Consider the following 22514-nt stretch of genomic DNA (forward strand, 5'->3'; position numbering starts at 1 on the left):
AACACGATGACTGAAAACCTATGGGATGCAACAAAAGCAGTTGTAACACGGAAGTTTATAGCAATACAGACCTACCTCAAGAAACAAGAAAAATCTCAATTAGAGTAAGAAGAACAAAAAAACCCCAAAGTTAGCAGAAGGAAAGAAATAATCAAAATCAGATCAGAAATAAATGAAAAAGAAATGAAGGACACAATAGCAAAGATCAATAAAACTTAAAGCTGGTTCTTTGAGAAGATAAACAAAATTGATAAACCATTAGCCAGACTCATCAAGAAAAAAGGGAAAACACTCAAATCAACAGAAATAGAAATGAAAAAGGAGAAGTAACAACTGACCCTGCAGAAATACAAAGGATCATGAGAGATTACTACAAGCAACTCTATGCCAATAAAATGGACAACCTGGAAGAAATGGACAAATTCTTAGAAAAGCACAACCTTCCGAGACTGAACCAGGAAGAAGTAGAAAATATAAACAGACCAATCACAAGCACTGGAATTGAAACTGTGATTAAAAATCTTCCAACAAACAAAAGCCCAGGACAAGATGGCTTCACAGGCGAATTCTATCAAACATTTAGAGAAGAGCTAACACCTATCCTTCTCAAACTCTTCCAAAATATAGCAGAGGGAGGAACACTCCCAAACTCATTCTATGAGGCCACCATCACCCTGATACCAAAACCAGACAAAGATGTCACAAAAAAGGAAAACTACAGGCCAATATCACTGATGAATATAGATGCAAAAATCCTCAACAAAATACTAGTAAACAGAATCCAACAGAACATTAAAAGGATCATACACCATGATCAAGTGGGGTTTATCCCAGGAACACAAGGATTCTTCAATATATGCAAACCAATCACTGTGATACATCATATTAACAAATTGAAGGACAAAAACCATATGATCATCTCAATAGATGCAGAAAAAGCTTTTGACAAAATTCAACACCGATTTATGATAAAAACCCTCCAGAAAGTAGGCATAGAGGGAACTTACCTCAACATAATAAAGGCCATATATGACAAACCCACAGCCAACATCATGCTCAATGGTGAAAAAGTGAAACCATTTCCACTAAGATCAGGAAAAAGACAAGGCTGCCCACTCTCACCACTATTATTCAACATAGTTTTGGAAGTTTTAGCCACGGCAATCAGAGAAGAAAAATAAATAAAAGGAATCCAAATTGGAAAAGAAGTAAAACTGTCACTGTTTGCAGATGACGTGATACTATACATAGAGAATCCTAAAGATGCCACCAGAAAACTACTAGAGCTAATCAATGAATTTGATAAAGTTGCGGGACACAAAATTAATGCACAGAAATCTCTTGCATTCCTATATACTAACAATGAAAGGCCAGAAAGAGAAATTAAGGAAACACTCCCATTCACCATTGCAACAAAAAGAATAAAATACCTAGGAATAAACCTACCTAAGGAGACAGAATTCCTATATGCAGAAAACTATAAGACACTGATGAAAGAAATTAAAGATGACACAAACAGATGGAGAGATATACCATGTTCTTGGATAGGAATAATCAATATGGTGAAAATGACTATACCACCCAAAGCAATCTACAGATTCAATGCAATCTCTATCCACCCACCAATGGCACTTTTCACAGAAGTAGAAAAACCATTTCATAATTTGTATGGAAACACAAAGACCCCAAATAGCCAAAGCAATCTTGAGAACGAAAAACGGAGCTGGAGGAATCGGGCTTCTTGACTTCAGACTATACTACAGAGCTACAGTAATCAAGAAAGTACGGTACTGGCACAAAAACAGAAATATATATCAATGGAACAGGATAGAAAGCGCAGAGATAAACCCCCACACATATGGTCACCTTATCTTTGATAAAGGAGACAAGAATGTACAATGGAGGAAATACAGTCTCTTCAATAAGTGGTGCTGGGAAAACTGGACAGCTACATGTAAAAGAATGAAATTAGAACACTCCCTAACACCATACACACACAAAAAAATAAACTCAAAATAGATTAAAGACCTAAATGTAAGGCCAGACACTATAAAACTTAGAGGAAAACATAGGCAGAACATTCTATGACATAAATCACAGCAAGATCTTTTTTGACGCACCACCTAGAGAAATAAAAAAAAAAAATGGGACCTAATGAAACTTTTCACCTAAATGGTATTGCTTATAGTGTTACCTAACTCTGAATAACTTTCCTCTGGCCCTCTATGTTTCTAATTTTGCTTTCATTTTTTAGAAGTCAAAAATCAAGTATTGCCTACTTTGAAGCTGCCTTTAAACTACCACATATAGATAACATTACAGGCTGAGTGTAAGCTCTTTGAGAAAAGAAGCATTATGCTTCTTTATTACCTTTCAGAGATCCTAAAACATGCTAAATACTTGTCATTCAGATGACCCACTCACTTAAATTGCTTTTCAAAAATACCTCTCTATTGATGTTTCAATGGATAGGTAGGACTGATATGTAATCATTATGGGTACTGAACCCCATCATAAATGAATGTGTGGCTGAGAGTGCTAGCTATCCACCATAACCTAATTTCCCCTTCTTCCATAGTATCTGGATGTACATGTGCTCAACCACGCTACATTTTGCAGACTTCTTTATGAATAGGTGTGGCCATGAGACCAAGATCCTCCAATAAAATGTGGGTGAGGTGATGTATGCAACTTCCAGGCCTGGCCAATAAAATTTCCCATAATTGTTTCTCCATGCTCTCTCCCCTCTTCCTGTGAGTAGTAATGGCAATGAAAGAGCACCTTGGAAGCCATGTTTTGAAGATGACAGAGCCTGTTGTCAGCCTAAATCCCTGAATAATCACATGGAGGAGAGCTACCTACTGACTTGAATATTTGCTCTCCTCTGTTTATTCCTTTAAGTAAACTTCTATTGTTTGAGATTACTTGTGTTAGCAGTCTGGCATACCCTTTAGTGTCCTCCTAAAGGATTTTTTTCAGTGATTCCCCCACTGCCTACAAAGTAACATTCAAACTCCTGACCTATCCCAATCTACCTTATTGATTTTTTTCCTCAATTACTTAACTTCATTCACTCTACAATTCTACTAAACAGAACATGGTCCTACATATATTCCACATTTACCTCTGTGTTTGGTTACACTGATCCCTTCACCTACAATGGTATTTCATTCCATCTCCATACATCTAAAATTCACCAATTTCAAGACCTAAAAATGCCACTTTTTCCATGCAGCCTTCTCTGTTCCTCCAACTTATCCCTACTGTAAATCCTGGTGAGACTTAATATTTCTCTAATAAATTGTCTCATTTGTTTTTCTTTTGCCAATGAATATGCTTTTTTGTTTGTTTGTTTTTGTTTTTATTTTTTTATTTATTTTTGGCTGCGTTGGGTCTTTGTTGCTGCACACAGGCTTTCTCTAGTTGCAGCAAGCAGGGGCTACTCTTCGTTGAGGTGCGTGGGCTTCTCATTGCAGTGGCTTTTCTTGTTGTGGAGTACAGGCTCTAGGTGCATGGGCTTCAGTAGTTGTGGTGTGTGGGCTCAGCAGTTGTGGCGTGTGGGCTCTAGGGTGCACAGGCTCCAGTAGTTGTGGCTCGCAGCCTCAGTAGTTGTGGCTTGTGCGCTCTAGAGTGCAGGCTCAGTAGTTGTGGCACACAGGCTTAGTTGCTCCATGGCATGTGGGATCTTCCCAGACCAGGGATTGAACCAGTGTCCCCTGCACTAGCAGGTGGATTCCCAACTACTGCACCACCAGGGAAGTCCTTGAATATGTTTTAATACCTACCAGTCCATATACTTTTAAGGGCAGGATTCTTATCTGATTCAGCTTTATATAGTCTTGAGCACCTAGCACAGTATCTTTTACAGAGCAGGAATTCAGTAAATATTTGTTAAATATAAAAGAAAAATGAATTAATGGAATATCAATTCTAAGTATTCCCACTATCATTCTTACATTAATAATATCCACTATCAATCTCAGCCCAATCTCTGTCCTTATAAGTAGAGTTGGATTTGATGTGATTTTATCATTTGGAACACGATAACAGTTGAGCTCATAATGAAATCATACCTGGCAGTATCCAATTTTGGGATTCCTGAATGCATAAGCAGTGAGTACCCGCCTCAGAGCAGATATGCCAGTGTCACTCTGAAAGGCTGGATGCTCAGGCAGGGAGCGACGTAAATCACGTTCAATTTCTTCAGTAGCCAAGTTGCAGGTCCCTAAAGACTGCTCAACCACTTCAGCATAATAGCCAGGATTAGCAGCCATGTCATTAACAGCACCTGTACAGATGATCACATTAACATACAAAAGAAGAGGAACATAACAAAGCTACTACTTGCCTATATACATGAAGAACTGGATTACTTTTAAATTAATCTTTATGCTCAAGTGTTATCTGAGTACAAACAAATAAAAGGAAAAGCTTCACACTAGAATCTATAACATCAGGACAGGAATCTTATCCAAAAGAATAACATTTTCATGAACTGTCTTTTCCCCTTAACTTCCTTCTGACACTAGAGATTCCCACCCCGTCTCCTGCAGTTAGCTATTGCCTAATAAACTAATCTGCTCAGACAATGGATGTATGGATATATAGGTAAGTACACATAACTACCGTACTCTCTGTGACTAGTCTGAACTCATGATAAGACTTAGTCCTAGCCACCTTTGTAATTATTTTTATTTAGCTTAGTACATAACTCCTAGAAGGGGCATAGTTAATGTCCGTTAAATGAATAAAGTGAATAAATATAATACCTGAAAAAAGCATCCAGAGCTCTCCTCTTAAGGTCTCTGGAATCCCTCTTACAACCAGATCTTGAGTCTTTTTGGTCCGAAACATGCTAACACCACGCCCACATTCTGTAAACAGGATGTTCCAGGACTGTTCCTTCATCTTTTCTTTCAACTATAACAAAAAAATCAAAGCAACTAAACACGGTGAGAAATTAACTTAATTTGAAATTGTTTCAAATAAGTTGATAACTCTCTTCACCATGAAACAACAGCTATGGAAAACAAGAACATAGAAAGTCAAAATCAGTATTCACAGATGGGCTAAACACTGGACCACTGTCATCACAAAAATCTTTAAAATCCATGTGAGCGTAACAGGTTTAATTTACTATTTTAGTTCTTCTCATATTAAAATGGGAAAACCATGACACCTAGGAGGTAAAGCTTTGAACCATCATTCTCATCAATCACCCCAATTAGGATTGACTGTTAGAAATCTATGCAAATAAAGCCCAAGGTTCAACTTTCACCTTAATTCTTGATAACAGTCCTATTTTGTAATGGAATCAAACATGTCACACAGTAGTACCTGCTAGAAAACCTTTTCAAGCCCCAAAAGAAGAGTTTTCAGTCTGATCTAAGATTTTTATTTTTGATCAACTGTTTCAATCTATAGATTTAAATATTTTGTTTTCCTACCGTTTTGGAATTAAGAGTCTCCAAATTCTGAGGGTGAAATACTGTCATTAAGGCTTCAGTGTTCACAGTTTTGCTGCATTCTCTCTGACATATCAAAGATTGTACCTCAATATCATCAGATGGGTCTACAGACTCAGAACTAATAGGAACCTGAAAAAGAAAGAATATAATTGTCCCAAATGTGTGCCTAAAAGTTTCTGCAAAAAGAAAAAGTGCTAATGTTTTATCTGTCATTTACAAACCACAATTTATATACATAATAAATATTAAAGCAATGTCTTAGAAGAACATTGTTTTTCCACCAAAATTAGAGATGTCAACAAACTAATGTCCAGAACATCAAGCTCAGGACCTTAGTGAATGAATTCCCCTACTTGGGCAATAAAATACAGGCAAAGCATTAAAAAAACAAACAAACAAAAAAAAAAGGTCAGAACATTGGAAATTAACCAAAGGCACAGAACGAACTGAAAAGTATCGATTCAAAAATAACTAATGAACCTCAGTAAGAACACCAGTCTGTGAAGTTTTAACTTGAGGTTATTCCCATCCTCCCTCCCTTCCAAGCTCAGAGGTATGGTAGCCATGAAAGCCATCATTATCACACCAGTGGATCTTTTGGAACTTCATTAAAAGCCCCATCCCCAGAACACAGTCAATATTTTCACCAAACTAGCAGCTACCTGGAAAATCTCCATTCCTAGGGTGTTGTTATCATTTGATTTGACTCAGAGCCCAGCTCTATGTAAAAAGTCCTTTCCCCCGGGCATTCCAAGAAAACCATAGCAATCTTCTGATAATATCACAGCTGCCTAAGGCTCTGATTTCAATTAGGGGCAAACAAGAGCCTGGGTAAAAATTTAAAAGGAAGGCTTCCCTGTGGCCTGGTGGCACAGTGGTTGAGAGTCTGCCTGCCGATGCAGGGGACACGGGTTCGTGCCCCGGTCCGGGAAGATCCCACATGCCGTGGAGCAGCTGGGCCCGTGAGCCATGGCCACTGAGCCTGCACGTCCGGAGCCTGTGCTCTGCAACAGGAGAGGCCACAGCGGTGAGAGGCCCGCATACCACACACACACAAAAAAAAATTAAAAGGAAGACCTTGAAAATCAGATGGCCATAGGGGAACTTTGAAAGGTTCCAACATATTCTTGGGGATCTGAAAGTATGTATAAGTATACAAGACTGTGAACCAACCCAGGAAAGAAACGGGACAGGAGAAGGCCCCAGTCATTCAACTCTGGAAATAAGAAATGAAAACTAAGGCTGATTTATAAACTTCCTAAAGTATGAAGTATACCTTCACACAAAGATCCTCTTGGCAAAAGGTGGAGAACTTACTGGTTCAAGGCATTTAAGGAAATCTTCTGGCCCATCATTGGCTGACCACTGATTTAAACTGACTCAGGGGGTGATTTGAGGAAGCCATGCTTAAAAATGCAAACAAGAACTAAAAAAAAAAAAAAAAGGCAACCAACAACAAAAAAAATGTCCCAGAAGGGGCTTACTTCTTAGATTTTTTTAAACTAGGAATGGAAAGCAGCTATTATATATATATTCAAAGAACTAAAGGAAACTGTTTAAAAAAATAAAGGACCAAGTTTAAAAGTGGGCAAAATACCTAAGCAGTGACCTCACCAAAGAAGATATAAAGATGACAATCATATGAAAAGATGCTCAACATCATATGTCATTAGGTAATTGTAAATTTAAACAATGAGATACCATTTCACATCTATTAAAATGGCTAAAATCCAGAACACTGATAACACCAAGTGCTACTGGGGATGTGGAATAAGAAGAACTCTTATTCATTGCTGGCAGGAATACAAAGCAATACAGTACTTTAAGAGATGGTATGACAGTTTCTTATAAAGCTAAACATAGTCTTACCATATGATTCAGCAATTGTGCTCCTAGGTATGTACCATAATGAGTTGAAAACTTATGTCCACACAAAAACCTGCACATGAATGTTTATAGCAGCTTTATTCATAATTACCAAAAACTGGAAGCAACTAAGGCGTCCTTCAATAGGTGAATGGATAAACACTGGTATATCCAGAGAATGGAATATTTTTCAGCAATAAAAAGAAATAAACTATCAACAAAACTAAGAGCTGTTTTTTTAAAAAAGATAAACAAAATTGACAAACCTTTAGCTAGATTTACCATGAAAAAAGAGAGGATTCAAACATAAAATTAGAAATGAAAGAGACTTTATGCCTGATGACACAGAAATTAAAAGGATCATAAGACATTACTTTGACCAATTATATGCCAACAAATGGGATGACACAGAAGAAATGGACAAATTCCTAGAGATATACAATCTACCAAGACTTAATAATAAAAAATAGAAAATCTGAACATAACCAGTAATATGTAAGGAAACTGAATCTAATACAAAACCTCTCAATAACAACAACAAAAAGCCCTGGACCAGATGTCATCATGGGTAAAATCTACCAAACATGTAAAGAAGAATTAACGTTAATCCTCAAACTCTTGCAAAAAATTAAATAGGAGGGAACACACCCAAACTCATTTTACAAGGCCAGCAGTCCCCTGAAACCAAATCCAGATGGGAACACTACAAGAAAAGAAAACTAGAGGCCAAAATCCCTGATTCATACAGATGCAAATATTCTCAACAAAACACTAGCAAACTGGATTCAACAGCACATTAAAAGGATCATACACCATGATCAACTGGGATTTATCCCTGGGAGGAAAGGATGGTTCAAAACACACAAATCAACAAAATGTGATACACCACATTAATAGAATGAAAGGTAAAAATCATATGATCATCTCAATAGATGCAGAAAAATTATTTGACAAATATTCAACATCCTTTCATAATAAAAACTCTCAATAAAGTGGGTATAGAAGAAACATACCTCAATATAATAAAGGCCATATATGACGAGCCCAAAGCTAACATCATACTCCATGGTGAAAAGTTGAAAGCTTTCTCTCTAAGATCAGAAACAAGATAAGGGTGCCCACTCTCACCACTCCTTTTCAACAAAGTACCATAAGTCCTAGCCAGAGAAACTAAACAAGAAAACAAATAAAAGTCATCTAAATCAGAGATAAAGTAAAACTGTTTGCTGATGACATGATCTTGTATAGAGAAAATCCTTAAGACTCTACCAAAAAACTATTAGAACTAATCAACAAACTCAGTAAACTTTCAGGATACAAAATCAGTTGTGTTTCTATACACTAACAATGAACTATCTGAAAAAAAAAAGAAAACAATCTCATTTACATTAACATCAAAAACAATAAAATACCTAGGAATAAATTAACCAAGAAAGTGAAAATCTATACACCAAAACTGATAAAACACTGATGAAAGAAACTGATGAAGACACAAATAAATGGACAGACAACTTGTGTTCATGGATCAAAAGAATTAATATTGTGGGACTTCCCTGGTGGTGCAGTGGTTAAGAATATGCCTGTCAATGCAGGGGACACAAGTTCGAGCCCTGGTCCAGGAAGATCCCACTGCCACGGAGCAACTAAGCCCGTGTGCCACAACTACTGAGCCTGCACTCTAGTGCCCGTGAGCCACAACTACTGAAGCCCGCCTGCCTAGAGCCTGTGCTCTGAAACAAGAGAGGCCACCACAATGAGAAGCCCATGCACCACAATGAAGAGTAGCCTCTGCTCGCTGCAACTGGAGAAAGCCCACGTGCAGCAATTAAGACCCAACACAGTCAAAACATAGGTAAATAAATAAATATATTTTTAAAAAAAATTAATATTGTTAAAATGTCCATGCTGAAGGGTGGAGTCAAGATGGCATACTAGGAGTACGTGGAATTTGCGGCTCCTCACAACTAGGGCACCTACCAGGCACTGGTGAGGGACTACAGACACCTAAGGGGACAGGAGGAGCCCCCAGTGACCAGGCTGTGGGATCTTGGTTCCCAGTCCAGAGGTCAGGTCCGAGTTCCTGTGGTGGGAGCTCTGAGTCCAAACCGCTGGACTAACAGAGAATCTCACACCCCAGGGAATATCAATCGGAGTGAGGCCTCCTGGAGGGCCTCATCTCAGCACCAAGACCCAGCTCCATCTAACTGCCTGAAAACTCCAGTGCTGGATGTGTCAGGCCAAACAACCAGTAAGACAGGAATAGAACATCACCCATCAAAAAAAAAAAAAAAGAAAAAAGAAATGACAAAAAAATTTGTTACAGATGAAGGAGCAAGGTAAAAACCTATAAGACCAAATAAATGAACATGAAATAGGCAACCTACCTGAAAAAGAATTCACAGTAATGACAGTGGAGATGACCCAAAATCTCAGAAACAATGGAGAAAATACAAGAAACATTTAACAAGGATCTAGAAGAAATAAAGAGCAGACAAACAGTGATAAACAATACAATTACTGAAACTGAAAATATTCTACAAGGGACAAATAACAGAATAACTGAGGCAGAAGAACAGATAAGTAAGCTGGAAGATAAAATGGTGGAAATAACTGCCAGGAAGCAGAAAAAAGAAAAAAGAATGAAAAGAATTGAGGACAGTCTCAGAGACCTCTGGGACAACATTAAACGCACCAATATTCGAATTATAGGGGTCCCAGAAGAAGAGAAAAAGAAAGGGTCTGAGAGAATATTTGAAGAGATTATAGTTGAAAACTTCCCTAACATGGGAAAGTAAATAGTTAATCAAGTCCAGGAAGCACAGAGAGTACCATACAGGATAAACCCAAAGAGAAACATGCCAAAACACATATTAATCAAACTATCAAAAATTAAATACAAACAAAAATATTGAAAACAGCAAGGGAAAAGCAACAAATAACATACAAGGGAATCCCCATAAGGTTAAGAGCTCATTTTTCAGCAGAAACTCTGCAAGCCAGAAAAGAGTGGCAGGACATATTTAAAGTGATGAAAGGGACAGGAACCAAGATGGCAGAGTAGAAGGACGTGCTCTCACTCCCTCTTGTGAGAACACCAGAATCACAACTAGCTGCTGGACAATCACTGACAGGAAGACACTGGAACACACCAAAAAAGATACCCCACATCCAAAGACAAAGGAGAAGCCAAAGTGAGATGGTAGGAGGGGCGCAATCTCAGTAAAATCAAATCCCATAATTGCTGGGTGGGTGACTCACACACCGGAGAACACTTATACCACAGAAGTCCACCCACTGGAGTGAAGGTCCTGAGCCCTACGTCAGGTTCCCAACCTGGGGGTCCGGCAAAGGGAGGAGGAATTCCTAGAGAATCAGACTTTGAAGGCTAGTGGGATTTGACTGAAGGACTTCGACAGGACTGGGGGAAACAGATACTCCACTCTTCCTGGGCACACACAAAGTAGTGTGGGCATCAGGACCCAGGGGAAGGAGCAGTAATCCCAGGGGAGACTGAACCAGACCTACCTGCTAGTTTTGGAGGGTCTGCTGCAGAGGCAGGCGGTGGCTGTGGCTCACGGTGGGGACAAGGACACTGGAGGCAGAAGTTCTGTGAAGTACTCCTTGGTGTGAGCCCTCCCAGAGTCCACCACTAGCCCCACCAAACAGCCCAGGTAGGCTCCAGTGTTGGGTTGCATTAGGTCAAAGAACCAACAGGGAGGGAACCCAGCCCCACCCATCAGCAGACAAGAGGATTAAAGTTTTGCTGAGCTCTGCCCACCAGAGTAACACTCAGCTCTACCCACTACCGGTCCCTCCTATCAGGAAACTTGCACAAGCCTCTTAGATAGCCTCATCCACCAGAGGGCAGACAGCAGAAGCAAGAAGAACTACAATCCTGCAGCCTGTGGAACAAAACCACATTCACAGAAAGATAGACAAGATGAAAATGCAGAGGGCTATGTACCAGATGAAGGAACATGATAAAACCCCAGAAAAACAAGTACATGAAGTGGAGATAGGCAACCTTCCAGAAAAAGAATTCAGAATAATGATAGTGAAGATGATCCAGGACCTCAGAAAAATAATGGAGGCAAGATCAAGAAGATGCAAGAAATGTTTAACAAAGACCTAGAAGAATTAAAGAACAAACAGAGACGAACAATAAAATAACTGAAATGAAAACTACACTAGAAAGGGGCTTCCCTGGTGGTGCAGTGGTTGAGAATCTGCCTGCCAGTGCAGCGGACACAGGTTCCAGCCCTGGTCTGGGAAGATCCCACATGCCGCGGAGCAACTAGGCCCGTGAGCCACAACTACTGAGCCTGTGCGTCTGGAGCTTGTGCTCCGCAACAAGAGAGGCCGCGACAGTGAGAGGCCCGTGCACCACAATGAAGAGTGGCCCCCGCTCGCTGCAACTGGAGAAAGCCCATACACAGAAATGAAGACCCAACACAGCCAAAAATAAATAAATAAATAAATAAATAAATAAAATTAAAAAAAAAAAACTACACTAGAAGGAATCAATAGCAGAATAACTGAGGCAGAAAAACGGATAAGTGACCTGGAAGACAAAATGGTGGAATTTACTGCTGCGGAACAGAATAAAGAAAAAAGACTGAAAAGAAATGAAGACAGCCTAAGAGACCTCTGGGACAACATTAAACACAAAAACATTTGCATTATAGGGGTTGCAGAAGTAGAAGAGAGAGAGAAAGGACCAGAGAAAATATTTGAAGAGGTTATAGACAAAAACTTCCCTAACATGGGAAAGGAAATAGCCACCCAAGTCCAGGAAGTGCAGAGAGTCCCAGGCAGGATAAACCCAAGGAGAAACATGCTGAGACACACAGTAATCAAATTGACAAAAATAAAACACAAAGAAAAGTTACTGAATGCAACAAGGGAAAAACGACAAATAACATACAGGAGAACTCCCATAAGGTTAACAGCTGATTTCTCAGCAGAAACTCTACAAGCCAGAAGGGATTGGCATGATATACTTAAAGTGATGAAAGGGAAGAACCTACAATGAAGATTACTCTCCCCGGCAAGGATCTCATTCAGATTTGACGGAGAAATCCAAAGGTTTACGAACAAGCAAAAGCTAAGAGAATTCAGCACCACCAAGCAAGCTCTACAACAAATGCTAAAGGAACTTCTCTAAGTGGGAAACACAAGAGAAGAAAATGACCTACAAAAACAAACACAAAACAATTAAGAAAATGGTCAGAGGAACATACATATAGATAATTACCTTAAACGTGAATGGATTAAATGCTCCAACCAAAAGACACAGGCTTGCTGAATGGATACAAAAACAAGACCCATATATATGCTGTCTATAAGAGACCCACTTCAGACCTAGGGACACATACAGACTGAAAGTGAGAGGATGGAAAAAGATATTCCATGCAAATGGAAATCAGAAGAAAGCTGGAATAGCAATACTCATATCAGATAAAATAGACTTTAAAATAAAGAATGTTACAAGAGACAAGGAAGGACACTACATAATGATCAACGGATCAATCCAAGAAGAAGATATAACAATTATAAATATATATGCACCCAACATAGGAGCACCTCAATACATAAGGCACCTGCTAACAGCTATAAAAGAGGAAATCGACAGTAACAGAATAATAGTGGGGGACTTTAACACCTCACTTACACCAATGGACAGATCATCCAAAATGAAAATAAATAAGGAAACAGAAGCTTTAAATGACACAATAGACCAGATAGATTTAATTGATATTTATAGGACATTTCACCCAGAAACAGCAGATTACACTTTCTTCTCAAGTGCGCATGGAACATTCTCCAGGATAGATCACATCTTGGGTCAAACATCAAGCCACAGTAAATTTAAGAAAACTGAAATCATATCAAGCATCTTTTCTGACCATAACACTATGAGATTAGAAATGAATTACAGGGAAAAAAACGTAAAAAACACAAACACATGGAGGCTAAACAATACGTTACTAAATAACCAAGAGATCACTGAAGAAATCAAAGAGGAAATGAAAAAACACCTAGAGACAAATGACAGAGAAAAAATGATGATCCAAATCCTATGGGATGCAGCAAAAGCAGTTCTAAGAGGGAAGTGTATAGCTATACAAGCCTACCTCAAGAAACAAGAAAAAACTCAAATAAACAATCTAACCTTACACCTAAAGGAACTAGAGAAAGAAGAACAAACAAAACCCAAAGTATATGTATGTGGAAATCCATTGTGCCCACACCATTTGTTGAATAGACTATATTTCCCTCTTTGCATTTATTTGGCACTCTGTTGAAAAATCAATTGACCAGGGACTTCCCCGGTGGCACAGTGGTTAAGAATCTGCCTGCCAATGCAGGGGACACAGGTTCAATCCCTAGTCTCGGAAGATCCCACATGCCGCAGAGCAACTAAGCCTATGTGCCACAACTACTGAGCCTGTGCTCTGGAGCCTGCGAGCCACAACTACTGAGCCCATGTGCCACAACTACTGAAGCCCACGCATCTAGAGCCCATGCTCGGCAACAAGAGAAGCCACTGCAATGAGAAGCCCACACACCACAACGAAGAGTAGCCCCCACTCACCACCACTAGAGAAAGCCCGCACGCAACAACGAAAACCCAACGCAGCCAAAAATAAAATTAATTTTAAAAAATCAATTGACCATAAATGTAAGATTTTATTTCAAGACCCTCAATTCTACTACACTGATCTATATGTCTAACCTTACACCAGGATCATGCTGTCTTGTTTACTACAGCTGTGTAGTAAGTTTTGAAATTGAGAATTGTGAGTCCTCCAACTTTGTTCTTCCTCTTGAATACTGTGTTAGCTATTCTGGGTCCCTTGCATTTCCACATTAATTTTATGATCTCCAAAGCTTTACTCTGAATACATATCAGTTACCCAGCTTCTGTGGATTGTAACTATACCAGAAGTCTGAAGTTACCACTAGAGGTACTAAAAAAAGGCTCACTTAACATCATCCCTTTAACTTTAGTAGCTTAAGAAAGATGAAAAGAATGTTCATGACTAAGGTGGAGGAAAAGTAGAAGTTTAGGGTAAAGCAGTCCAGTAGTATTTCACCTTGAAACCCATGAAGCCAACAAGACCTAGAGGGTTGGAAGTTAAGAGGATTCAGGGAAAGTTTAAAAGGAGTATTCAAATCAATGTCTGAACATAAGGGTAGGACAGAAGAATCTTACAAAGGAAAAAACTACTAGTGAGTATACGTCCAATATTACAACACTTTTCTTTTTTAAAAAGCTTGTTTTGACAAGTCTACTTTACTATTAATGTTACATTTTGCTGTTCTAATGAGGGATTATGTTTTTGCAAAACCGATTTAAAATTCATGTTTGGAGTCTGGGTCTCAAGCAAAGTACATTCCCTTAATTTAGGCCATATGACTGAGGAACCAGTTTATCTATTAGTAGTATATCTAAACTACAGGAAAAGTAGCCAAGAAGGAAAAGAAAAATTAACCCTTATGTTATGAAACCCCAAACATCAATATATAAAAGGGATGACAAGTGTGCTGCTTCTATCCATGATTACCTTTTAAGTATTCACAAAAATCACATTAACATATTCACCTTCAAAGATGCTGGTTTAAATCAATTTAATATTTGAATTGTTTGAAGAGCATAATAAAGTATTCAGGAAACTAAGCTTAAATTACTTAACTTTTTTTTTTGGCTCTGGCTCTTTTGAATGGGAGGATGTTACCCCATGGCCATACCAATTTTATATATCCATTTATTTGGGTGCTCACACTTGTGACAGTTATAAATTTGGCACTCATCAGACATTTAGTGTCTGAGCAAAATCCAATCACATGAGGAAGCAACACAGGTTGTTGACTTTATAACAGGTATTCTTAGACTTGGTTTGCTTTTTGGTATCTGCTATTGACTTTAGAAATAGCAAATGGCTTCTAAAGGTGAAGAAAAGGCAGGTTAAAGATTAATATTTCTTTATGTGTAACTTTTCTACAAACTATTAGATTTAAATTAGAATATCTCACAAACTCAGCATAATAATGATGGTTGGGGGCCAGAGTTGACCTGTAAGATAAAAAATGACAGCAAAAATACAAGGAAATACTTCTCTTAGATATCAGAAGCTTATCTTAAAATAGGCTCCTGTTCATAGCATGTAATTTTAAATTAGCGCTAATTTTATTTTTAATAAAACTTCTGATTTCCTAACGTTGAAATAAATCTACTCCACACAGCCTAATTTATATTATAGTTACAGAAAACATATTACTTTATTCTTATTAAGGCAAACAAACACCAGTTGTGTGGGTTAAACTATTATTCTTATCTGCATTACTGTGTAGGATAAGGAAGCCATTACTTCTAATTTAAAAAACTTAGAAAGATAGGGCTGGTTATGAGAACTAATGAAACAAGTATGTTTATATATGCTTTGATAATCTGTAGAAGATATTTGCCCTTCTAAACACTTCAATGCATACATAGCTCAATTTCTACCTCTTCTTGACATTCTATAGTTCCCATGATCCACTTATAATGTAGTCTCAAAGCATCAAGTAAAGGAACTTTAGCAGTATTTTCCCTCTTAGGCCACTTTGCTTAAAATTAAGCTAAAAGGGCCCACTTTTCTTTCATTTAGTATAGTTTTGAAAAATTACCATATCTGGTAATATTTCTTGAGTATATGTGTTAATAAAAAATAAAAAAATTAATGTGTTTTCTAAGCATTTGATTAGAATTTTTCAAAACCTGTGTATGCACCCAGATTTTAATATAACTTAACAAAATGTGGAGAATTTTAATTGACATATTTAAAAATTTAGACAGAACTGGTACGTACGTACAATCCCAATTGTTTCTGGGAGCATTTGTTCTTTTTTTTTTTTTTTTTTTTTTTGCGGTACGCGGGCCTCTCACTGCTGTGGCCTCTCCCGTTGCGGAGCACAGGCTCCGGACGCGCAGGCTCAGCGGCCATGGCTCACGGGCCCAGCCGCTCCGCGGCATGTGGGATCTTCCCGGACCAGGGCACGAACCCGTGTCCCCCGCATCGGCAGGCGGACTCTCAACCACTGCGCCACCAGGGAAGCCCCAGGGAGCATTTGTTCTTTGTATCACATTTTGATGTACTCACAGGAAAAATTTCCTAGTCCTTCTTGTATTCATATTTAGATTTGTTGATTTAAATTTCTTTGAGATTTAGAATAAAAAGTCTTGTTGTTTGTGTAAATTTTACCAGATTTGGTAAAATTACAGAATATAATTTTTTCTTTTTGTTTTAGTATGCTAGGTATAGCTATAAAATAGTGTAACGACAGGGCTTCCCTGGTGGCGCAATGGTTGAGAGTCCGCCTGTCAATGCAGGGGACACGGGCTCATTTAGAAATCAAATGGAACCAGCTCCTATTTAACAAGCTCTCTCTTTACTCTTTTAAAAAATGTACTATAAATAAAGCTAGACATATACAGATAACACTAAAACAAGTTAATATTCTTCCTCATTGCTAAGATAAAAATCTTCAGGGAAAATAGAATGTTATGACAATTTTTTAAAAATACATTTCCAAGCACCCAGTATACCAACTGGTATTTTGTACATATCTTTATTAAAACCTTTAAAAATGGGTAAGAGAAACTAGAAAGCTTAGAACTTTGACATACATCTGAAAAGATGGTAAACATTTTGAAACAAAATCCTTTCTTAACTGCTGAGTATATCCAACTATTAGAGGGGCCTGAGAGTTTTCAGGGGAAAAATTCCAGTTATTCAGGTTTAAGAGACACAGATAAATTAAAGAAGGAAAGATAAGCAGAGCATTACATCCAACATACAGACTGAAATGGACTAGGACAGAAAAACAAAAGTGAGATAAGCAAGAATATGGCAGCAAGACTGATCAGATTTTACTTATGTCCTCACATCAAACTATGGTATATCCTGGGTATATATTTGAAGAGAATGAAAGATTAGTAAATTGGGGCAAGAAAACTCTTAATGGCCAACATGAAAGTTCTGTGTCTGTAACTGAGATACACATATTTTTTAAATTATGTTTTCATTGTGCTTTTCTATTATCAAAGGAAGAGTTAGTCTTGTCAATCCTGCATTCTAATTGACTTAGCATAATATTTTCAGTCTCCGCTCTGGAGAAAGAAATAAAAGCCTCTATATTCCAATCCAAGTAAAATAATATAGCCAGTAAAGCCAATGTTGATTTTTTCTTTGAATTTTTAATTAAAATATAAGTAGTTATAATGTGATGTTTTATCAATCTATTAAAACATGAGATTCCTTGGCATTGAAAAAGAAAATTAATTTGAACTGAAACTATCTATATTTCCATAAAAGACAAACATCAAAATCAGGCTTTTAATCACCCTCTGCCAAGAATATATGCCTTCTCTAGTATTTTACTAGTAAATAGATATGTCACTATTTTGCTTTGGCCTAGATTATGCAAATAAGGCTGACCTACTTGATGTTAAATAAAAAGATAGATTGTCTCTCTACAGCAATAAGAGGAAAGTCCTTTTTCAATGCATTATTGAATTCTCAAATATAGTTTGAGTTGTTAAAAGCCATGTTATGTGAAAGTACAAGGAGTGTATATATGATAAGTCACAAATATAGTCAAGAAAGATCAAATGATAATAATTTTTTTTAAAGTCTGAGTTCCTAAAAAAAGATAAAGTCCTTAATTCTCACTTCTGCTTTATGATGTGCCTTAGAGAATATAATTTCTTTGGTATTCATCTTTTAAAAAAACTCAACCTAAGTATAAATAGGAAAGGTACTATGAGTTCCTTCTGAAAGTATGGACCACACAAAACACAAACCTTTTTATCAAAATGACTTGATTGCTAGATACTTACCTCTGTGCTAATATCGTGATACTGAGTTGAAGCTGCCCCGCACTTGAGCCTGAGTTTTGCCACCAGTTGCTCAAATTCTTTAACTTCACTGAAGCGAAAAGCTGTTTTTCCTTTGACGCTAATGATGACAGATTTGCTGGAATCATTTGTCTTATCTATAGCTAAGACCTGGGGGATGAAAACATAAATGAATCACATTTTCCCTTGTTACTGACAAGGTCAGGCAAAATGTGTTTAGCTTATTTTTTTGTGGCTACAAGTTTTGGTCTGTGGTAGGACTTAGTAAGAAACAGACTTTGGGTACTAGTTGTACCACTAATACAAGCAACCTTGGTGCAAGATATTTCACTTCTAAAGGAAAAGGTTTGACTAACACGTAACCTTTAAAAATGACAAAACAAATGTAAAAATTCAGTGCCACAATACGGGCAATTGATTTCTGAATTACACAAAAGCTATCAATTCTATTCTTTCTGACCATGTGTATCAAATATGGTAGTATAAATTTTGGTATCCATGTCATAAACATCTGAGTGATCATGCTCCATGTTGAGTCATCCCAAACCCTTATCTTGTTTATTAATTTTTATTTTTTTTCTTTTTTCATTTTCAATAAGAGCTATAAGGCTCTTATCCTAGTACTCTTATCCTCAAGAATGGTATCTTATCCTGAGGAATATAACTGCACTTAAAAATGATTATTTAAAATTACTAAAAGGATGTTGCATATTGAGTTTTTAATAATTTACAGAATTAAAGGATATTTTACTCTGTGAATGGTAACATTTTTGAACTAAAAACTGATATGTAACTAAATTTATTTTACCTCTCGTAATGGAATGATTACACTACATATATTGCCATCCTGGCTAGCAAAGCAGATATAGTTTTCTGAGATGCACATTTTTCCATGAGTGTTGAAGTGGCTGAATGGTACCCATAAGAAACATTCATGTACTTCTTTCAAAGTCTCTTCTTTGGGCAGCCTAAAAAAAGCATTAAACTGCTCACTGTGGGCTCGATTTTCCAGACCTCTATAGGAAAGAAAAAAAGGGGGGGCTCAAATGATGACTTCTAAAGTATACACATGTCCATATTGATTAATCTAAATGCACTGTAAAGCAGAATGATTAAGCACTACATGCTATGTTCTTCAACAAATTATGAAATGGAAGAAACACTGATTCCTAACCAATTTATTTTGTTTGTTCTCTTTTCCAATTTTGTATTATTATTAGTAGATTACAATGCACAACAGTTAGAGGTGATGTAGGTCTTCAAACCATCTATTAAAGGGTGATTTTCTGGAAGATTACTATATTATTATATATTCACAACATGTGAGTATGGCTAAAATCAATCTTGGCAGACAATAATTTTTACATCTGGTTATCAGAAAATCAAAAGAGTTACCCAGTTCAAACAAAATAAAATAATGAAAATTTATGGCATCAAAATTTAGATGGGAAGACTAGTCCATAAAAATAATATTAAAATTAAGTGAAGCAAAAATGTAAATGAATGTTTAAAAAATTCAAAAGTAGAGGCAAGATAAAACAACACTGCTTGCACAGTACTGGGCACAGAATGGGTGTCAATAAATACAGATGACTTGTTAACTGATACATAAGTATATAAATAAAAAACAATTGCTTAAAATAGCACAATTTTTCTAGAGGCACTAAACACTTGTGCTAAGCAGCAATGCCATCTGGGGTAGTGAGTAAATTATGCAAGTTCGAACTCAAAGCCAACAAAGTTAAAACTAAATTTATCCTTCCAGCATATACTATTTGAATATGTGGCAGTTCACCATGTCTTTCAAAAATAATTCTGATAAATATGAACAGAGAACCACATTAATTTTTACCTCACTTAAATTGTAATTTGGTGGGCTATTTCACTATTATTTAAAAGGATAAGGACTTTTTACATGAATGAAAAGATGTCCATGATACATTATTTTAAGGGGGAGAAAAAGCAGATTGTAGAATAATATGTGATGTTTAGGTCCCCTCCATGCTTTTGGCAAAAAGTTTTAATTCATGCATTAAAAGGCCTGGAAGGATATACACTGAATTTAGCTATTGTAATACATATTAGTAAAAACAATAAGCCAAATCAATAAAGATACTCCAGTTTATAAAAAAGTCATTTGGAGACTAAGTCTAAATAAGCTATTGTTCTTTTTAACTTACTAGAAAAAAGGATTTAGATATATACAATTTTCAATAGGCTCTTTTAAAACTGCACATAGACAAAAATGAATTTCCTACACCTCATTTAAATACAGACCTGGTAATGAATGACTCATTGATAGATGGCCTTTTAGAATATTTTAAGGGAAATAAAATGGCTAAAAATGTTTGTTTATGGTGGCCAATCAAAAACAACCTACAAAAACAAATGCCTCACTATAACATAACATAAACTGTATTTGTTTGTTTGTTTGTTTGTTTGCGGTACACGGGCCTCTCACTGCTGTGGCCTCTCCCGTTGTGGAGCACAGGCTCCGGACGCGCAGGCTCAGCGGCCATGGCTCACGGGCCCAGCCGCCCCACGGCATGTGGGATCCTCCCAGACCGGGGCACGAACCCGTTTCCCCTGCATCGGCAGGCGGACTCTCAGCCACTGCGCCACCAGGGAAGCCCCACAAACTGTATTTTTAATCCTTATAGAGTTCTATTTATAAATCATGCACACTGGGACCTAATTTTGGTAATAAGGTGTAAAAAAATTCACCTCGCTGATCTATTTCCAGAAAAGCAGGAAGGCTCACAAAGGAACCCTTATGTATATAGCTTTTAGGAATGGTTTAAGAATAGGCAAGAGGAACAACTGTACCCAAGTTAGGGCTATGTAGCCATCACACAACCATCCAGGTCACTTGTTCTGGTCTATCCATAGGACTGCAGCTTAGGTTTGCCTCATTTACACTTTCCCATACAGTCTATACCCTCATCCTTCTCGCCAGAAGTGGTTCTCACTAGCTATTTCTGGATCCTCTCCGCCCTCCCTCCCCTTTGGCATGCTCAGCTCACTTCAGTCAACTGTTCTGAGTGTTGAGCAGGATGAAATGGCTCTGGTCAGTTTCAGCAAACCAAATACAGTGGCAAACAGCTACCAGACAGATACTTCTGATGCAGGCATTAATAATGATTAACATTTATCTAGTGCTTTATATTTTACAAAGTGCTTTCAAACGTTATAGTGCTCATTCCTCACAAGTGCTCTCTGAGGTACAAATGACTGCTGAGAAAACTGAGGTCCTGAGAGATTATGACTTGTCCCAGGGTTGCTCTACTCTCATTCTGAAGTGCATGTTCCATTGACTCTACTAACTTACCCTTTTAATAAAAAGTGAAACTGTTGGCGGTGGGGGGGATGGTGGGAGAGGGAAATATTGGCAGTTTGGGATTAGCAGATGCAAACTATTATATATAGGATGGATAAACAACAAGGTCCTACTGTATAGCACAGGGAACTATATTCAATATCCTGTGATAAACCATAATGGAATGGAGAGGATAGTATTTGTGAAATGCACATGAATAAACTAAAAAAACCCACACATCTATGATTACTCCAAAGAAAAACTATCATATAACATAGAACAATTAATTTTTTTTTAAGAACAGTTAACTTTTAATGCTATTCAATGCTACCATTCTTTGGTCAAACAATACTTAAAAAGTAAATATTAATTAAGCTTTGAATACCTTTTAGTAATTTGTAGAGGATCGTCAAGGATTGGGTCATTATCAAATGTTTCCTTATCAAAAATTCTTTTTATAGCATAGTTTGCCAGCTGTTCCATAAGAAGGTATGTTTTGTTAATATGCAAAAACATTGAAAAGTAGTGATTCTCTCCTTGGGAACACACATGAATACTCTCTGTCAGTATGACATTTGAAGTCTTTTCAAGTTTTGAGACCGCATCCCAGGAGATAATGAGTTTTACTGCAAATAAGAATTATAAGCAGATATGATTAAATTTCTCAATGTTGATTCATATTTATCAATCAGGTCTTTCCAAACAATAGTTAACCACTTGAAAAATGCTATGAACAACTAAAATATTTTAGAGTTCAAGATATTAGTTAAAATTTTGAAGCATAACAATGAACATACAATAATTGGTGATCCTAGGAACAGATATAATTTTAGATAATTTTTATTTTTTTCTGATTTGATATTTAAACCTGATATTAAATTTGATATTTCAATTTACACAATTATATAACCATTGGTGTCAAAGCTATACATGTGCTATGAACAGTACTGTTTGATTCTTCTTT

General features: G+C 37.2%; 1 protein-coding gene across 3 annotated transcripts in view; it reads right to left on the minus strand.

The window, feature by feature from the left end:
- TBC1D8B (TBC1 domain family member 8B) overlaps positions 1-22514 on the minus strand; it is a 68856-nt gene that overhangs the window by 26534 nt on the left and 19808 nt on the right. For all 3 annotated transcript variants that reach the window (XM_081223282.1, XM_081223281.1, XM_081223283.1), the window contains exons 5-10: positions 21936-22176; positions 19043-19250; positions 18217-18384; positions 5448-5597; positions 4770-4920; positions 4074-4288 (exon numbers count right to left, since the gene is read on the minus strand). In XM_081223282.1, the coding sequence (XP_081079408.1) occupies positions 4074-4288; positions 4770-4920; positions 5448-5597; positions 18217-18384; positions 19043-19250; positions 21936-22176 (1133 nt within the window). The remainder of the gene's footprint in view (positions 1-4073; positions 4289-4769; positions 4921-5447; positions 5598-18216; positions 18385-19042; positions 19251-21935; positions 22177-22514) is intronic.

The sequence above is a fragment of the Mesoplodon bidens genome, assembly GCF_964165515.1.
Source record: "Mesoplodon bidens genome assembly, chromosome: X".
Lineage (NCBI taxonomy): Eukaryota > Metazoa > Chordata > Mammalia > Artiodactyla > Ziphiidae > Mesoplodon > Mesoplodon bidens.